This window comes from Chelonoidis abingdonii, chromosome 6, assembly GCF_003597395.2.
Source record: "Chelonoidis abingdonii isolate Lonesome George chromosome 6, CheloAbing_2.0, whole genome shotgun sequence".
Taxonomy (NCBI): Eukaryota; Metazoa; Chordata; order Testudines; family Testudinidae; genus Chelonoidis; species Chelonoidis abingdonii.
Window position 1 is genome coordinate 106,516,705 of NC_133774.1, and position 20,973 is coordinate 106,537,677.

The following is a 20,973-nucleotide window of genomic DNA, read 5'->3' on the forward strand; positions in this document are numbered from 1 at the left end:
AAGTCTGTGCTTTCTCACTTTACTAATTAAACATTAGTTTAGTCTAAACATCTAAATACTCACTTTAAGAATTAAACATTCAAATTTAGTCAAATAAAATGTTTATATATTATGATACAGCACGGCCAGAGGGCAGCATAAGAGTGTTAGCAGGGGGCCTTATTCCCTGCCAAGGGAGGAAGGTTTGCTTTAGATTAACTAATCGTTAGAGCACCTGACTCAATTAGAGCACCTGACTTCAGTTAGAGCACCTGACTCCAATTAGAGCACCTGACTTCATTAGAGCACTGGACTCCAGTCTAGGATATAAACCCTGCTTCAGTCAGACAGGGTGTGGTAGTTAAGGAGAAAGGTTGGATTGGAGCAGGTGCAGATTGCAGAAGAGAAGAGTTTGTCCAGAGAGAAATAGAAGGTTTGGAGGAGTGCTGTGGTGATTGGGAAGCCACAGAAACCTAGGAAGGGGCACCAGGTTGTATAGAAGAGAGGCGAGAAGCCCTTCACAAGCTGACGGGTATGAGAGGAAGTAACAGGGGGGAGAGAAACGCTAGGTCAAGTTGGTCTCACAACCCCAGGGCCCCTGGGTGTGGGACCTAGGTAGTAGAGGGCGGGCCCAGGTCCCTCCTCTCTCACTCCCTTCTAGGACACTAGGGGAGTGATTAAGAACTGGTTCAGAGGCAAGCAATATCGCCCTGAACCTCCCCGAGAGAGAGAAAGCGTGGACCCAAGAGACAGTACGGCACATTTGCCACTGTGTCAGGAGTGGATCTGCGCGCTGGGACATTAGTTCCAGGGGGAGACATATAACCCCTCTCAGCCTTAGAGATGGACGACGTGGTCAAGGCCCTCCTATACATGCCCGCGCCAGCAGGGGGCGTAACCAGGGTCAGGCAATCCGCACCAACAAGAGGGATGATTGCAGCAAGGAGACTAGTGCATGTCTATGGTGCTGGCGAGTTCCAGGGCCCTGCGCTTCGGGATCGGGAAGCGCCCTCGACCTCGTGAGGGAAAGATTGAGCCTAAGGTAAGCCTTTTATTGGTATGGACCAGGAATATGTACAACAGTAAGGGTATTCACTACCGGGAAGGGTAGCCCGCGCATGCCCGAGAGCTAGCCTGGCTATTATCGTGTACATAAAAATGACAGGAAGGATAGATAGAATAGAGAGCTACTTCCTGGGCTTTGAGAGAACAGGCCGGATATTGCTGCCCCAGAGTATTAGTGCGTTCCTGAAAATGGGTTGGCCCGAGGATCTAGGGCCCTGGGTGGAATGGATTTTTTGGGCGGGCCAGGGAGGAGTATGCGTTCGCCTCGCATCTCCTGTCCTCGGTATTGGTAGAGTATGGGCTAGACCGTGTCCGGGTCCTTCCCCCGGCCAGTGGTCTCATATCTATCTGCTAGATCCAGGCATCTCTAGCGCGAGGTCCCTAGGCTCGGGGATCACTGGAAAATTATGGGTCTGGTATCCTTGCCCCATTCTATGTGGGGAAGCCGAGGTCTATACGATTATCGGTACTGCAGAAGCTGTGCAGCACTATTCCCCAGCTAAGGCAGAGATCCTGGGCAGGTTCGGAGTTTGTCGCTTCCTGAGGTTAGGGGACTCCTCTACGAAAATGCACGGCACTTACCGACAGAGGTTTGGGTTCGCGGCCCCTTGAATGTTAGCGGATGCCATATTGCCGGTTAGGCACGTGAAACACTATCGCGATTTCCCCGTTTGGTGTGCGGTTGCAACCTTGCCACCTGACGCGTATAGGCGGAATGGCGCGGCCCTGTGGCCTAAGGGCAACTATAGCTGCTGTTTGCGAGGAAGGGCCACTGACTGTTGGTTGGAGGAGGCCCTGGGAAATAGGTGTTTTGTGGCCCTGAGGTTAAGGGCCTCTGGAATGGGGTTGGGACTTAGACTTAGGGGCCCTGGACATTGGGGTTTGGGCCTATATTTAGGGGTTTCACTGAACGGGTACTAGTTGGGTGTTTGCCGGGCCGCTGGTGTATAATGCCTAGGGGTCGTTGTGGAAATGGGGTGTTTTGGGGCCGTTACCCAGGACTCCAGCTGGAAAGTGTTGTATGGGACCTCTGGAAATGGGTGGGTTTTGGGTGCGTTCAGATGCAGATCTTTTAGGGACCCCTGGACCCAATGTTGTGTGGTATGGGCCCCCTGTTGTTAGTGGTCGCCCTGGAAATGATGAGGTTGGGTCTACCTCTCTGTTTGGGTGAAGAGTACAACTGCAGCCCGCGAACTGTCCAACTCCCGCGGGGAGACACGGCAACCCAGGAGACAACACTAGGGGAGTGATTAAGAACTGGTTCAGAGGCAAGCAATATCACCCTGAACCTACCCCAGAGAAGAGAAAGCGCGAGACCCAGAGAACAGTACCGGCAATTTGCCACACTACCCCAGAGAAGAGAAAGCGCGAGACCCAGAGAACAGTACCGGCAATTTGCCACAATATAATAATGTCACTTTGCACTTCTGAAGCACCTTTCAACTTAGGCTCAAAATGTTTTACAAAGAAAGGGTCAGGTTGCATCACAGCTTCCTCTGGCAACTCATCAGCATGGCCAAAGTGCTAACAGGGCTTCTCCTGAGAGCAAACAGTCCTGAAGACCCACATAATTCTCTGATTCGAAGCCACAAACATACTCTAGCAACCCCCACTGGTGCTTCAGTCTTCAGAGTTGTTGTACTCAGAAATGAATGCAGCCTCAGCCAGTATTACTATCTGAGATGATTCCCTGTGAGTTAAAAGAATGGTGATGCATGTCCTCCTTACTTGGTCTCTGTGTCTCCCTCTTCTTCCCTCCCAGCCCCCCCGCTTCTCAGTCTCAGATCTTGGACCCTATCAAGAAACATGCACAGGAGTGAGGAATGTGGGACACAATACTAGGGAAACAGCTGACTCTCGCTAACAAAAAAGAGGATTGTAATGTTAAGATGATACTGTTTGCCCACAAATGTCAGGGGAACAATCAGACCCTTGGGCTATGTCTACACCACAGGCGCTACAGTGGCATCTCTTACCTACATTGACTTTAAAACACCTTACAACTCACCTAGCGGTGGTAGCAGTGTTGATAGAAGAATTGTTGCCTCAACATAGCTGTGATTAGGTCGACATAACTATGGTATTATGGGGTATGAATTTTTCACACACCTGAGAAACATATCTAGGTTGATCTAAATATTAAGTGTATACCAGGGGGTAGTTAATTAAGCAAGGAATGGTATGTAATGGATTTAAAGGGATTACTTCATCCAGTATTAAAATGCAGTTCCCTCCTGGTTTTAGCGAGGCAGAGCAGTTTATGGCAAAGTGAAGAAGAGTACCATAGAGAGACAAGGTGGATGAGGTATTATGTTTTACTGAACCTACTTCTGTTGGTGAGAGAGACCAGCTTTCAAGCTTTACAAGTTACACAGAGCTCTTCCTTAGTTAATTGACCCTTTAAGGGTTTTAGGAAGGCAGACTATAATTATCAGAGCCACTACACAGGGGTTAACATGTCTACTGTTACTAAAAATGCCATTGGATGTCTCTTCACCACAACTGATCAGAACATTTGATTTACATCCCATCCCAGTGATGGCTCCTCACCCCTGAACACCGTGCTAAGGTATTGGTTCAGTATTGATTCAAAGGAAAGAATCAATTGCTACCTATTGGATCCCTAAAACCACTGCCTGCAGCACTTAAAAGATTTTCCACACTAGTACTGACCTGGCCTGACTCTGCTTAGCTTATCTGACCCTACTTAGCTTGTGACATCTGACAGGGTCGCTGCACAGCATGGGCTCACCACACGACACAGTACAGTGGAAGATTAAATACTTAAATTCAGTTCTGAGACCAGTGCAGGCACATTGTACAGGTCTAACTGAAAGAGGAATTAGGCCTATACAAATCAATTTTTAAAATATTTTTTTTATTTTTAAGATGTTTTAACACAAGTACAATTACATTTAAAATGGTCATTAATACCATCAGTGTGAAATCTAGACAGCTTCAAAAAATGAGTTAAAAGTAGTTTCAGTTATTACATCTGCCCCTGAGTCCGCCCAAGACAATTTACAAACCACATTTGCCTTTTATTTTATTTTGGTTTGTTTGTTTCAAATGTTTTATTAAGGCAAGAAGAAAAATAACCAGAAAAAACAATATCAAAAGAGTAATTACTCCTAAGGCATAAATTTCATCATCATTTGGCAGTTATGGCTCTGATTAAGAGAGAGAGTTAAGCACATGTCCTATGTTAAGTACGAGTCATCCCATTGAAATAAAAAAAAGTAAAAAAATATTTTAAAATATATTTTCTCTAGTTTTTTTTCAGGAACAGTAATCTTAATTGTTACTTGTTAAACATTTTTACACACGGGTTTGATTCCTAAATATAACTGTCTCTTGAATTCAGTTATGTTCATCCTTATTCAGGCAAGCTTTCATTAAAAGGAAGTTTAGCCCGAGTAAGGACTGAGTAAAAACTGAATAAGATGGATTTAGGAGTTGGCCCAGTATTTATATTATTTACAATCTCTTGGTTATCACTTTAGGATGAGATCCAGCAGTCTTTCCACATACAGACCATCCATTAATTTCATCCTGATCTTTGTGTTTACAGTCACTGAAGGTTGGATATTAATAAAAATGACCGTAATAGTTTGTCATGTCCTAGCTCTCTCGTATTTACATATCGAAACAGTAATAGCTGATAGACTCATGAAAGCTAAAAAGTCAATAGCTGGATTAATACCTCAGTAAGTGTTTTAACTTCTTCTTCTTAGTTCAAAAATAGATTTTAAACTGCAGAGAGAGGGGATGTACAAATGTATAAGGGTCTAAATCAGTGTTCTGAATTCTTCCTCCCATCGCATTTCCCCTCCCATATACTGAAAAGCTTCAGTTCAGTGCAAAGAACACAAGCTAAAATAAGACTGTCAATTTGTTCTTTGATAAAGATTTCTCAAAAGGCATAAATTTTCAGTTTTCCCTTCTAATTTTTGTGCTTTAATGGTTTTTTCTTTTAGATTTCAAACAACTATTTTAAAATGTGTTGTTTAATAACATATAACAGCATACAGTATGATACAGGTTTCAGTTTTGTATTGGTCTTTATTTTGCAGTCTCATTGACTATTAATATGAATTGGGATGTATAAAGTTATACACAAAGGATTTAAAATTCTATTCTCAATTATACCTAGACATGGGAAGTGGTGTGCATTGTTTTGAATAAAAATCTCAAACTAACTGCAACACTACTTGTAATAATTTTTATTCAATTGCCTCAAACATTTATATTGTGTGAGACCAGTTGTTAACAAAAATATTTAATGACAATAAAAAATCTCATTAATATTCAAGTGACTGTAAAAATCATGTGAAGGTTTGCATCAGAAGTGCTCACGCCAGATCTGGTACATTGACAAAAAGAATTTATCCCAATAGGACATACTATATCATAACACAGAGGATGAAGTATAAATGTATATATTGAAAGTCAATGGATGGCAGAATCCAAAGAAGATTTTGATTCAGAGAAAGGAATGGCTTGTCATGTAGGAATAGCAGGAAACAGAGCCTAATATTGTATGCAGTTTGTAATCACATGTAAATAATAACAGAATAGGTAACAGGATGTATCAATGTGACAAGCTGTTTACTTTGAACCTTACTGTGAAAGAATTAACCAGATGGTTGCAGAAATTCTCTATGCCCAGCTGCCTAACTTGTCACAGATGCTTCATTAGCTTGTTTGTGTCTTAAATTCTCTGGGTTGCTCCTGCCTGTCACCCCCCACCCATACCACCCAAAATAGTGGTTGATTATGATGGTTCAAAGTGTGCTTCAGAATTCAGATTTACATGAACAGTGTGAGTCAAAGGTTTGAGCAAACCTATGGCAACATTCAAATAGATTTTGAAGGCAAACTAAACACTTTGGACATAATTTGCAAATGTGATCATTTTGATAGGAAATTCATATTCCCTGTTTGGAGGCTTGTGTTGGCAGTTAGGCACATGAAATGAGCACTTGTGTGCTAAGTGCAGATTTGAGAGTCCATATAGAGCTTTGTACGTCTTCTGTGGGTGCCCACTTCTGAAAATTGTCCTCCCCATACCTTTCGTCTGAGGGTGTTTTTCCTTTTCTCCTTTACCTTCCTTTCTGAAGTATGTTTTAGCTGAGCTGAAGGGGGAAGTATTAATAGGGTTGACCAGCACTAGAACAAACTACAGTCAGTTCTATAAATCCTTATGGTTTAAAGAATGCCAAATTTAGCAAAACTCTCTAACCGGAAACACAATTTTTAAATCAGTGGGATCCCTGCTGTCTTTGTTTTTGTTTTTCCTGAATTTTATCCAATGTACAGTTTATTACTTTTTTTTTTAAAGAAATGTAACTACTGTGGTCTATATATTAGTTGAAAAGCAGCTCCATAATTAAATCAGTAAATGACCCATTTTAATAAGCATTTGCTAGCTTAATAAACTATTTACTTAAGACAACTGCTTATGGAGCTAGACTCATCCTCACTGTAATGCTGTTGAAGTAACTGGCAGTACACTAGGGATGGATTTATTCCATAGAGATTTAGCAGTTGGCTTTTTGTTCAAATGCCTTTATTAATAATATTAATAATAATAGCTAGATGTTGTAATAATAGTAACTCATATTTGCACAGTGCTTTTCAGCAATAGATCTCAAAGAACTATATAAAGGATGTAAATATCATTATCCCCATTTTACAGATGGGGAAATAGAGGGACAGAGAGGTGAAGTGACTTCCTCAGAGTCACTCACCAAACTAGAGGCAGGGCCAGGAATAAAACCATGTATCTTTAGTCCCAGTCCAGTGCTTGATCCACTAGACCCCACCCCCAACTGCATCCATCCTTTTCACTCTGGAAAAAGAAAATATATTAAGGCTCAAATTCTGCCATGGTGCTAACATGGGGAAAATTATTAGGCCTATCAGTGGCAGATTAGCCACTGGGCCAACAGAGCCCGTGCCTGGGGCCCCAGCCAATTGAGGGGCCTGGAAAAATGGGCACCTCTGCACCCCAACCTACTCCACCCACTGAGCGCTCCAGCCGGGAACAGGATCAGGGCGTGGGAGCTTGCTCTCCCCACCCACCCAGTGAGTGTGGGGGCTGGAGAACCAGGCGGGCGGAATGGGGCAAGCCCCTGTGCCCCAACCCCATTTCCCAGCAGGAATGTCAGGGGATTCGGGGGGGAAGGGGTGTGGAGGGGCCCTCACGTGCTCTGGCACAGAGGCACCACAAAATCCTAATCTGCCCCTGGTGCCCAGGCAGAGTCCCATTAACTACAATGAGATGCCATATAAGTGAACATTTCCTTCAACAAATAGAACCATTATTATCTACAGGACTCTGGACAAGGACAAAGATGTGCCCGCACAGACCCAATTTCAGGATCAGAGCCTAAATGATCTAAATATGATGAATGATAAACTATATCAAATGCCTAGAGTAATAGAGAATAAAGAGTTCACACAAATAAATGTACATATGAGACAAATATATGAGGTATTAAGATTAAATATAAAATAAAAGTGCTAGTAATAAACGTGGACAAAGGTAAAAAATCCTTTATTTTTTTGCCAAACAATTAAAGGCTCAACACTTTGCAGGATCAGGCTCTAAGAAACAACACATTTGCTGAAAACATTATTTGATCATAATCCTCTTTGTTTTAAACTTTGATATTTTTCAACTACCATTAGGAATTCTGTCTAGAAACACCAGTCCAACAACTCTCGATTCAAGCTACTAAATTCAGTTGACATCTCTAAGTGGAAATGGCATATTTACTGTATGCTTTTTGATTTGTCCTGTTACCATGACCACATCAGAGCCAACTGGTAATAAAACTGGGTGCTAGGATCTTTATAAAGCAAACATTACAACAACTGCATACTCCACTGGAAAGAAATGTTGAGAAAAATTGCTGTCTGACAGCTCTGACTAATTCTTCTAGGAAAATTTTTAGAATTGACAGCTCTGATTGTTCCGAGGAGCTTGTGATTTACTCACAGGGATGAATATCAGAAACTTTGACAATAATTACAATCTAATTTTTTTGAAGATCCAGCCTCAGAAAAAACAGTACTCCCACTCTTTTTTTCAAATTCATCTGTATGCAAATTATTACAATATTTATTGGATTTGTGCATGATTTCATCTTCTACAATTGGCACAGGCTATACATTTTGCACTTTTTCAGTTATAATGTTTTCTTTTTTAAAAATAGATAATTAAACTGTAAAATCTGTTAAAGTACACATAGCCTTGAACTAGTGCTTATCAGCTAATTAGAATGAAACAAAATTGGCTTAGACAGTCAGGGTGCTTGTATGCTGTAAAGTTACTGACATAATTCTCAGCTATGCATTATAGTTGATTCCTTGTCTGATTTGCATAAACACTATATCATTATTTTACAATAACCATATGGTATGGATAACCCTATACTCTGGTTGACTGACAGCCATTATTGGCCAATAGCTAGAATTTGAGTAATTCACAGTATTGTTATTTTTGATGACAAGAATATGCAAATCCCTCTGCTCTGATTGGCTCTCCTAGTTAGAATTTTAAAGCTGATTGCCAACCACATGCATACCACTTCATCTCACTGCCTTCAGTTGAAGAAAACACTACAAATGTACACAAAATAAAAAAATAATCCAAGAAGTTGAAAAAAATGGACTGTGAAAATACTGAAATGGATGTCTTTAAAAAAAAATCATCCTTTTGAATCATTTGCCCCATTCAGGCTCAGTTGTACTCCCACTGAAGTAAAATTACATATACTCACTGCAGCAGCCAGAAGTGTTGTTTTGACCATGTTGGTCCCAGGATATTAGAGAGACAAGGTAGACAGGGTAATACATTGGACCAACTTCCAGTGGTGAAAGAAACAAATTTTCAAGTTATTCAGAGCTCTTCTTCAGGTCTGGGACTGCACTGGGACTGTACTTTGGTATAGCTTGTTTCTCAGGGGTGTGAAAAATCCACCCCCCTGAGAGACAGTTCTACTGACCTGAACCCTGGTGTAGACCAGCTCTAAGTTGATGGAAAAATTCTTCCATCAATTTAGCTACCACATGTCAGGGAGATGGATTACCTACACCAGTGGTTTTCAACCTGTGGTCCATGGACTCCTCTATTTTCTGAGGAGTCCACGAAAGGTTGTCGTTACCATAGAATAGTTGTTTTCAATTTCTGGTCCATGGCCCCCTGGGCACCACAGACTATGTCTAAAATTTCGAAGGCATCCGCACCTCCATTCAAAATGTTTTAGGGGTTCACAAATTAAAAAAGATTGAAAACCTCCTGTTGGCGCAAGTAGCATCTACAGGCACTCCATTTAGCTTGAAGTCATCCACACAAAACAGTCCCTGAAGATTGTGCTGCCCCAGGAGAATGCCTCTTCTACCTAATGTGTGTGGGTTGAGTCGTGGGTTCTGATCTATGAGAAGGTAATGTATAGTAGAGCTGGCCTTGAATTTCTGTGAGCTCCCCGAAAAAGAAGTCTTTAGACTGACTTAAGCATGCTGAATGGACGATATTCAAAGAGTGCTTGCTCTCTGACTCTAATTGCCGTCATGTTAAGGGAAAGTAATGGGAACATTCAGTACATTTCTGAGCCTAATTCTCTCCATGCAGATGGAAATTACTCATATGCCTATATGGGGAGAGCTGTGCTCCAGAGAATGGAGGAACAGACAGAGCCTGCATGTATCAGACATCTTACATTCTGAAATGATAGTTCAAATGGAAGCTGCAGGATTCACGTAGGATCTCACGGTTTGATCTGAATGCACTGTGTGAGGAAGTTACTGGTTGGAGAGTTTTGCTAAGCAGAAGAATGGCCTGTAGTTAAGGCTAAGACTTTTGTCACGGTTATTTTTACTAAAAGTCATGGATAGGTCTCAGGCAATAAACCAAAATTCACAGGGGAGCCTGTGACCTGTCGGTGACTTTACTAAAAACAATCGGTGCCCGGGGCTAGGTAGGGGAGAGGAATGGAGTCCCATGGGGTGGGGGACTGACAAGCCGAGCACCCCACAATGACAGGGGGCACAGCCACAGAGGTGCACAGCCCTCACTTCACAGCTGGCCACAGCTGCGGGACAGGGGTGTGCTGCCCTGGCTGCAGCCTCCACCAAGCCCTAGCTGCAGCCGGGGTGGCATACTGCCCTGGGAAGCTGTAAGGGGAGTGTGTGGCCCCAGCTGCAGCCCCTGTCACAAGCCGAAGGGCAGGGGCTGCGAGGTCCTGGTTCCAGCCCCAATCGCAGGGCAAGGGCACACAGTCCCACCTCCAACCCTGGCTTCAGCCCCAACACTGAAACCCAAGAAGTCATGGAAGTCTGGTAAAGTCACAGAATCCGTGACTGCCGTGACCTCTATGACTAAATCGTAGCCTTACCTGTAGTCTATGGGCACAAAAATTAAAAGTGAAGCTAAAAAGAGTTTCACAGAGAAGTGCTGTAGAGTCAAGCCACAATTACAAGCTAGACAGTGGAACCAATATTCCCAATGGAGAGCACTTACTCACACAAGCAGTCCTAGTGATCATTCACATAAGCATGTAAAACATTACCATTGGCTCATTAAAAATAATCTGATGTGAGAGCCAAAACAACAGTGACTTTAAGGAATGTTTGTTGTTTAAAATCTGAATCATAGAAGGTTATGGTTGGAAGACACCTCAGGAGGTCATCCAACGCCCTGCTCAAAGCAGGACCAACACCAACTAAATCATCCCAGCCAGGGCTTTGTCAAGCCGGGCCTTAGAAATCTCTGAAGATGGAGATTCCACCACCTCCCTAGGGAAACCATTTCAGTGCTTCACCACCCTCCTAGTGAAATAGTTTTTCCTAATATCCAACCTAGACCTTCCCCACATCAACTTGAGACTATTGCTCCTCGTTCTGTCATCTGCCACAACTGAGAACAGCCGAGCTCCATCCTCTTTGAAACGCCACTTCAGGTAGTTGTCCTTGTTGAACCTCATCAGATTTCTTTTGGCCCAATCCTCTAATGTGTCTAGGTCACTCTGGACACTATCCCTACCCTCCAGTGTATTTACCTCTTCCTACAGCTTAGTGTCATCCACAAACTTGCTGAGGGTGCAATCCATCCCATCATCCTGATCAATAATAAAGATGTTGAACAAAACCAGCCCCAGGACCAGCCCTTGGGGCACTCCTCTTGATACCAGCTGCCAACTAAACATTGAGCCATTGATCACTACCTGTTGAGCCTGACGATCTAGTCAGCTTTCTATCCACCTTATAGTCCATTCATCCAATCCATACTTCTTTAACTTGCTGGCAAGAATTCTGTGGGAGACTATATCAAAAGCTTTGCTAAAGTCAAAGTATTATCACATCCACCACTTTCCCCATATCTACAGAGCCAGTTATCTCATCATAGAAAGTAATCAGATTGGTCAGGCATAACTTGTCCTTGGTGAATCCATGTTGACTGTTCCTGATCACCTTCCACTCTTCCAAGTGCTTCAAAATGGTTTCCTTGAGGACCTGCTCCATGATTTTTCCGGGGACTAAGGTGAGGCTCACAGTCTGTAGTTTTCCAGATTCTCCTTCTTCTCTTTTTTGAAGATGGGCACTATATTTGCCTTTTTCCAATCATCCAGAACCTCCCTCGATTGCCATGAGTTTTCAAAAATAATGGCCAATTGCAATCACATCAGCCAACTCCCTCAGCACCCTTGGATGCATTAAATCCAGGCCCATGGACTTGTGCATGTCCAGCTTTTCTAAATAGTCCATAACCTCTTCTTTCACCACTGAGGGCTGCTCACCTCCTCCCGATACTGTGCTGCCCAGTGCAGCAGTCTGGGAGCTGACCTTATCTGTGAAGACTGAGGAAATAAAAGTACTTCAGCTTTTTCCACATCATCAGACACTAGGTTGCCTCCCCCACTCACTAAGTGTCCCACACTTTCCCTGACCTTCTTCTTGTTGCTAACATACCTGTAGAAACCCTTCTTGTTACCCTTCACATCCCTTCCTAGCTGCAACTCCAATTGTGCTTTGACCTTCCTGATTACACCCCTGCATACTCCTCCCTAGTCCTCTGTCCAAGTTTCCACTTCTTGTAAGCTTCCTTTTTGTGTTTAAGCTCACCAAAGATTTCTCTGTTAAGGCAAGCTGGTCACCTGCCATATTTGCTATTCTTTCTGCACATTGGGATGGTTTGTTCCTGCACCCTCAGTAAGGCTTCTTTAAAATGCAGCCAGCTCTCCTTGACTCCTTCCCCATTCATCTTAGCCTCCCAGGGGATCCTGCCCATCAGTTCCCTGAGGGAGTCAAAGTCTGCTTTTCTGAAGTCCAGGGTCTGTATTCTGCTGCTCTGCTTTCTTCCTTTTCTCAGGATCCTGAACTCGACCATCTCATGGTCACTGCTGCCCAGGTTGCCACCCTCTTCTACTTCCTCTACCAATTCATCCCTGTTTGTTAGCAGTAGGTCAAGAGAAGCATGGCCCCTAGTCGGTTCCTCCAGCACTTGCACCAAGAAGTTGTCCCCAACACTCTCAAAAATTTCCTGGATTGTCTGTGCACTGCTATATTTCTCTCCCGGCAGACGTCAGGGTATCTGAAGTCCCCCATGAGAACTAGGGCCTGTGATCTGGAAACTTCTGTTAGTTGTCCAAGAAAGCCCCATCTGCCTCATCCTCCTGGTCTGTGGTCTATAGCAAATGCCCATCATGACATCACCCTTCTTGCTCTCACCTCTAAACTTAACCCAAAGACTCTCAACAGGCTTTTCTGCAGTTTCATACTGGAGCGTTGAGCAATCATACTGCTCTTTTACATACAGTGTAACTCCTCCACCTTTCCTCCCCAGCCTGTCCTTCCTGAACAGTTTGTACCCATCCATGACAGTACTCCAGTCATGTGAGTTACTCCACCAAGTCTCTGTTATTCCAGTCATATCATAGTTCCTTGGCTGTACCAGGACTTCCAATTCTCCCTGCTTGTTTCCCAGGCTGCTTGCATTCATGTACAGGTGTGATGGTACCTCCCATAAGGCTTTATGGGACTATGACATAACTGGAATATGTTTTGTGCTGCCTGTGCCATGTAACATATCTCTGTAAAGGTTATGGTTTACTATATCTATTCATCCTATTTGTACACATATATCATTTTGTACTTGAGGTTAAGAATATTGGAGTAAGTAAGCTTTGTGAGGCATTTGGTCATCTTCTTTAGGAAGGAATTCACAAGGTTAAGTACCCAATCAGGAAGCACTTGGGTAACAATGCATCTTGGAATGCTCCAATCCACATAAGAAGTCCTCGTGGAGACGTGCAAGATAGCATGTGGACAATGGCTTCTACCTGTAAAGACTGTGAGTCATGCATGGACATGTGACTTGCCCAGGTGACTCCAGAACTCCATCTTGGAGCTGGACTTTGCATAGGAGTGAGGAGGGGATCTCCACCCACAAGAGACAGTCTATTTAAACCTCTGGGAGACCCCTCTTTTTGTTCTTCAGCTGGCTAAAGGGAGAGCCTCTCCACCCCACCCATCCCCAGGATACTGAAAGAAACTGGAGTAAAGGACAGAGACTGCAAGGGGTGTGAGTTATTGCTGGACCCAGGCTAAAAGGAGATTAGTCTGTAAAAAGGAGCATTCTGGAACTGGTGAGGATCTTATCTGTATTCAGTTTGATTAGACATAGATTTGCACATTTTATTTTATTTGGCTTGGTGACTTTGTTCTGTCTTTTACTACTTAGAACCACTTAAATCCTACTTTCTGTATTTAATAAAATCACTTTTTACTTATTAATTAACTCAGAGTATGTGTTAATACCTGGAGGAGCAAACAACTGTGCATCTCTCTCTCTCAGTGTTATAGAGGGTGAACAATTTATGAGTTTACCCTGCATAAGCTTTATACATTTATTTGGGTTTAGACCCCATTGGGAGTTGGGCATCTGAGTGCTAAAGACAAGCACACTTCTGTGAGCTGTTTTCAGGTAATCCTGCAGCTTTGGAGCAAGTAATTCAGACCCTGGGTCTTTGTTGGAGCAGATGGGAGGGTCTGCTCAGCAAGGCAGGGTGCTGGAGTCCTGAGCTGGCAGGGAAAACAGGAGCAGAGGTAGTCTTGGTACATCAGTTGGCAGCTCCCAGGGGGGTATCTGTGATCCAACCCATCACAACAGGCACCTAAGATAACTAGCCGATTGCCCTACTTTCTCAGTGTGAATCAGGAGGCCTCCCCCGTTGTACTCCCCTCGTTGTGTTTCCTTCCAGTATCCCACTTCTCCACTTACCTCTGGGCTTAGGTCACCCCGATGAACCTAGTTTAAAGTCCTCCTCACTAGATTAGCAAGCCTGCCTGCAAAGATACTCTTCCCTCTCTTTGTTAGGTGGATCCCATCTCTTCCTAGCAAACCTTCTACCTGGAACAACATCCCATGGGCGAGGAATCCAAAGCCCTCTCTCCAACACCACCTGCATAATCATGCATTTGCCTCCACAATTCGATGATCTCTACCTGGGCCTTTTCCTTTAACAGGGAGGATGGATGAGAACACAACTTGCACCTCAAACTTTTTTATCCTTCTTTCCAGAGCCATGTAGTCTGCAGTGACCCGCTCAAGGTCATTCTTGGCAGTATCATTGGTGCCCAGATGGAGAAGTAGGAAGGGGTAGCGGTCCAAGGGCTTGATCCATCTCGGCAGACACTCCAGCACATCCTGAATTCTAGCTTCAAGCAAGCAGCACACTTCTCAAGTTTCCCGGTCTGGAAGGCAGGTGGATGACTCTGTCCCACTTAGGAGGGAGTCCCTGACTACCACCACTCATATCCGCCCTTTGGGTGTCATGGTCTTGGAACCCCCATCCCTAGGACAATGCATTCCATGCCTTCTGGTTGATGGAGTCTCCTTCTGGTCCCTTCTTTCAGATAACTCTTCCAAACCATTCTCCGCCATAGTACCTGTGCAGAGAGCCTGAAAACGGTTTCTTACCTCTATCTGCATTTGGGGTATGTGGGTTCTCCTCTTCCTTCTTTTGGAGGTCACATGTTGCCAGCTTTCTTCCCTGTTCTGCACTGCCCTCTCTGATTCTTCAGCAAGCTGTGCCTGCAGTACCAAATGCTGAAGCATTCATTCGCAATACAAATTTAGTTTCAAGCCATAATTCGATTTACACTGTGATTATTCCAAACAGAATTACAATCAAGATTGCTCTGCCAAACTAGTTAACTTAAGCTCTCCCTTTTAAACAGGTATGACTTGCTTAAAAGGCAGTCGGGATGATGAATGACACTGAAAGGCACAGAGACCAAAATAAGTAATGAATTTTAATAAAACCCATTAATTTGTTATGAGAATACTGTACATTCAAAGCTTGACATTAGTAAAGGAGAAATCCTAATTAAAAATGAGTCTGCTTTGGTGTGATATAGATTTTGGAACTCATTAATGGGCTTCAAAGACATTATTGTGTGTACAGGTTTCCCTTTCTTTTATAATGAACCTCTCTACAAAACAAAGCAAAGGGGTTCCACAGTAACCAGTACATCTTAATTGCATCCTACTATGTTAATTGAAAATAAAAGGGTTATTTTTCAAGTAAAATATGATTAGCTAAAAACTTCGAAATGTACCTCATTAGCATTTTGGACTCTGCAACAACCTTTGTGGTTGTGCAAAAAGTACATTCTCACTATAGAATTTGTTGGGAAACAGTAACATTTTATATTAATTCTTCCTGGAATATTTTGAGTGTGCACGTGGCCTTGAGGATGGGGCAGTCGCCTGCATTCAGAAGACCTAGTTTCAATTCTCATTTCTAGCCTGCTAGATTACTTTGGGCAAATCGCTTCACCTCCCTGTGTCTCAGTTTCCACATCTGTAAAACAGGGATAATGATACTCATGCTTTGAAACCTCAAGATAAGGACTAGCTTGACTATGAATATCTTTTATTCACAAGGAATCTCTTCAATAGTGGAAAATGGCTCTAAAGAATATCATAGCCTGTTACAGCTGTTTTCCACTTTCAAACTGATTCCTTATGAACCATTAGAGGAGTGAAGTTCTGGAACAGCCTTCCAAGGGGAATAGTGGGGGCAAAAGACATATCTGGCTTCAAAACTAAGCTTCATAAGTTTATGGAGGGGATGGTATGATGGGATAGCCTAATTTTAGCAATTAATTCAGCTTTGATTATTAGCAGGTAAATATGCCCAGTGGTCTGTGATGGGATGTTAGATGGGGTGGGATCTGAGTTACTACAAAGAATTCTTTCCTAGGTGCTGGCTGGTGAGTCTCGCCCACATGCTCAGGGTTTAACTGATCACCATATTTGGGCTTGGGGAAGATTGGCAGAGGCCTTGGAGGTTTTTCGCCTTCCTCTGCAGCGTGGGGCATGGGTCACTTGCTGGAGGATTCTCTGCACCTTGGGGTCTTTAAACCATGATTTGAGGACTTCAATAACTCAGATATAGGTTAGGGGTTTGTTACAGGAGTGGGTGGGTGAGATTCTGTGCCCTGCATTGTGCTGGATGTCAGACTAGATGATCATAATGGTCCCTTCTGACCTTAAAGTCTATGAGTCTATGAATAAAAGTTATTTGGTAAATTCAAAGTCAAGGCCCTGATTCAGTAAAGCACTGAAGCAAATTTCAACCTAAGAATATACAAAATGAATGGCAAACCAATATTTACTATTGAGTATGATCAGGATCATCACTATGGCTCTGATATTACAATCCTGACGTAGACTGTTTTCCTGTTGAAGTCAGCAGGAGGTTTGCCTTTGTAAAGAACTGCAGGATCAGGACATGCAGAGGCTCAGCTACTTAATCCTCTTCTAACGTTCTTAGATCACTATATGTTTGTAATTCCGAATTTGTTTAGGGACTGTATATGCATTGGTCAATATTTAACATAAATGCACACTCTTTCTGTTTTATTTCTCTTTCAGTCCTCCAGGAAATTTTTTCCTGTCACATTCTTTGGAGCAATCACTTGGATAGCAGTTTTTTCTTATTTAATGGTCTGGTGGGCACATCAGGTAAGAGAATGATAGAGGTGTGGAATGTAATTGTCCTATGTGTCTCAGTTTTCAAAGTAGCGGCCATGTTAGTCTGTATCCGCAAAAAGAACAGGAGTACTTGTGGCATCTTAGAGACTAACTAATTTATTTGAACATAAGCTTTCGTGGGCTACAGCCCACTTCTTCAGATGCATAGCTATGTGTCTCTGTGACTAGTCATTTAGGGCCACTTCTCCCCTTACTGACTGCTTCATTAATAATATAAATGTGTTCTTTTTCTCCCTACTAGCAGTAAGTATTAGAAGAGTTACTCAGTCAGCAGGGTCATCTTGATGTTTAATTCCAAAACTAAAAAATGTCATGTTCCAAAAACTTGGGAGCGTATTCTACTCTCTTTCCATTGGCATCCTACCAAAGATTGAGGCTAGAATATGCCCCTAGATGATTTTCCATTTTAACCAACTTTACAGCAAAGAATGCCCATTCCTCCCATGACCTCTCTGCATTCTTTTGTACTTTTCCCAATACCTTTTAGGTTGGCGAGACCATTGGCATTAGTGAAGAAATCATGGGATTGACTATATTAGCTGCAGGCACCTCTATCCCTGACCTAATTACCAGTGTTATTGTGGCACGGAAAGGCCTAGGTGATATGGCAGTATCCAGCTCTGTTGGAAGCAACATCTTTGACATCACAGTGGGGTAAGTAGTGCACAAAGATAATTATGGCTAAGTTATAAAAACTTAAATGTTTTGTCATAGTGTTAGCTACCATTGCTTTCTGCACTTTTGCATGTAACAGAAATAGATTTCAAAATACAGTATCTTACACATGCAACATGCTTTACTGTCATGATTTGTATCAAGGTTACTGTATAATCAGGTCAAAAGTGAATATTTGTTAAATAAGTTTGTTATGAATCAGTTGAGCCTCCATTTTGCTGTTTGTTTGTTTAAGAGACCATTCAGTCAGGTAAATTTCACATTTTAAAAATCTTTAAGAATATTGTTGCAGGTATCGTATTTAAAGCATGCTTTGCTTTAGTCGGCAGTTTGGGATTTGCCCTTTTTGTTCATACTGTTTCCATGCTACAGCTGTCTGTGTGATCAGTGATCATGAATGCTTTTTTGTTCTTGCAGTGCCTGCCAGACTGTAGTCAGTACCACTGAGTGTTCCACTATCCAAATAAATCCTGACAAATCCAGACACACAAGCACTGATTCTGTTATTCTAAGGCCTCTTTACATAGTTCTGACAGTGAAGGGAGGCCTTAAAGTGGGATAAATGGCACCCTGAGAATACACTCTGTGCAGGGGGCCTCCCTGGCAACAATAGAGCAAAAGGGTTCTACACCGGCCCTGCTTCCAGCCGCTGGTATAATGGTGATCAGGGGTATGGACAGGTGTAATGCATTGTTTCCCTCCATCAGGGCCATGGGAAGCTGAGCACAAATTAGGGTGACCAGACAGCAAGTGTGAAAAATTGGGACAGGGGATGGGGGGTAATAGGTGCCTACATAAGACAAAGCCCCAGATATTGGGACTATCACTATAAAATCAGGACATCTAGTCACCCTAACACAAGTTAAAGGCTCCTTGAGGCTGTTTTAACTTACATCAGGGCCAGGCAGGTTCCTGGCTACCTCAAAATACAGGAAGGGGTAGGAGGGTTTAAAGTCACCTTAGCCCCTCTATCTCTGCCCTATGACTAAGAACTGAGAATCTGGCCACCTCTAATATCACCATCTCCAAAGTTATTTGTTTGCCATCAGATGTCAGCAGGAGGAGATTTCGCATTATATTTTTGATAATCAGATTGATTCTAATGTGCAAACAGGTTATTGGGCCAAATTCTCCTCTCATTGACATCCTCCAGTTCAACACCACTGATATCAACTGACCAGCATCACTAAGGAAAGAATATGGCCCATAAAGTGTTGTTTCTTTTAACAAGATAAAGTGCTGTCATGGGAGAAATTTAAAATAGTATTTGAGTGGAGACTAAACAAACTGTGGAATTGAGTCGTCTCCATGCAGAATTTCCATTTCTGTACTGACTCATAGGAACAAACATATACCACCATTGCCCACTTAATATTTTGGGTAAAATTGTGGTTACTGCAGGGTACGAGGCACAATCCTCTTCCCCACACCTCCATATGAGTACATATATAAAGCCAAATTCTGCTTTGTACAGTTCAATCAGACATTCCTGTGTCATTGCACACTCACTTTCTGCAATGTGAAGGGTTTTGCCAAAAAATTCTGGGAATTCTTTAGGCAGATCTTTATCCCCTTAAATGTGTTGTGTGTAAGACCCCTGACACACAGCACACTTGAGCTGAGAGTATGCTGATAGAACATTACCCTGTCACAGGAGGATCCGTGTGGTGAAGGGACAGCATAACACCCTAACACTCAGTGTAAGGGGCACTCCAGCCATCCCAGGTCCCAGAACAACCTTGGCAGGCCATCAGCAGCTGAAGCAATGTAGAGCAGTCCTGGAGATGCTCTAAATTACACCACTGGCTAGGCTGGTACAGAACAGTCTCCAGAAATTGGAGAGGAGTACAAGTGATTTCTTTATATCACCACCTGTCAGCTGCCCCATCACTTTGGGCTCAGCTGAAACTCTGGACCTCACTCTTCATTAGTATGGTGAACCAGTGGCATGTTTTGTTTTTAAATAATCAACTCACAAATATAATACCTACACACATTAAATCACTAAGTGTCCTCAATGCGTTTTCTTAGAACATAGGCCGTGGACATATTGCAAGAAGTTTCTTTTTGCAATATTCAGATGTAGGCTTTTATTTTCCTCAAATTTTTTAGCTTTTATCTCTGGAAAGGTAAGATGCCTTGTATATCTTTGAAGCTCTGCTATAGTTATGATTAAAAATGGCAGAATTCAGCTGTGTTTCCAGTTTAGTTACTACTCAGGCTGTAAAAAATTATTCCCATTTGATCATTAGTCAGAGATGATATAGTTTGAGTTATGTGAGCTTCAGACATATTTTTTACCTGTTCAAAGCTCTGCTAAACTCCTGTCAATGGCTTAAATATTTATTTCTATTTGACATATTCCAGAGTAATGTAGCCTCACACTGTAGCAACAGAACGGAAAATGCAGTAACATCAAGCACAGAAATAGAAGTTAAGCTTAAGTTCAAACATTTTTGCATAGTGTTATATTCTAGGTGTGGATCAAGAAGCCTTGAGGGCCAAAACGTGAGGGCCATTGCTTCTCCAACTTGCCCAGGCTCCACTGCCTGAGAATCAAAGGTTCTGTGTTCTCCTCTCTTCCGGGTGCAGATCTGTGACACTGCTTGGATCTACTGCCCATTTGGCAATCAGGCTGTTTGGTATGATCTCAGGGGCTAGGTTTCTCCCCAACTGATTGAAAGGAGCAAATGGCATGGGCCACACAGCTTACAGACAGCCTCCTAGCTGATAGCTGCAAGCTGTGAGGCAGGCAGGAAACACTCCCTTCTGACCAAGAGCTCTTCATGGCAACAGGTGGAGGAAGAGGAGGGAGCCCCCTAGATATCTCCACTTCTGTCTCCTACACAAAATAACCTAGTTGCTTATTTGCAAGTTATGAGAGCCTGGTCCTTCAACCTTTGCAGAGGCTTGTGGTTGGAATAGCCTGAGTAGGGATCAGAGAGAAGACTGGGAAAATGTGAAAAGAGGGTCAAGAAAGTATAGGATACTTGGGAGCATGGAGAAGTCATTTACATTAAATCCCTGTCCACTCATCAGCATTACACCTCCCAATAGTGGAGAGGGCAGCAGAAAAGTAGTAGTAAATATTTATATTTTGGAAGTGCCCAAAGGGCTGCATTGTGCTAGGTCAGGGGTCAGCAACCTTTCAGAAGTGGAGTGCCGAGTCTTCATTTATTCACTCTGAT

General features: G+C 42.9%; 1 protein-coding gene across 5 annotated transcripts in view; it reads left to right on the forward strand.

The window, feature by feature from the left end:
• SLC24A2 (solute carrier family 24 member 2) overlaps positions 1-20,973 on the forward strand; it is a 195,800-nt gene that overhangs the window by 170,832 nt on the left and 3,995 nt on the right. For all 5 annotated transcript variants that reach the window (XM_032797550.2, XM_032797549.2, XM_032797553.2 and 2 more), the window contains 2 exons: positions 16,991-17,080; positions 17,598-17,764. In XM_032797550.2, the coding sequence (XP_032653441.1) occupies positions 16,991-17,080; positions 17,598-17,764 (257 nt within the window). The remainder of the gene's footprint in view (positions 1-16,990; positions 17,081-17,597; positions 17,765-20,973) is intronic.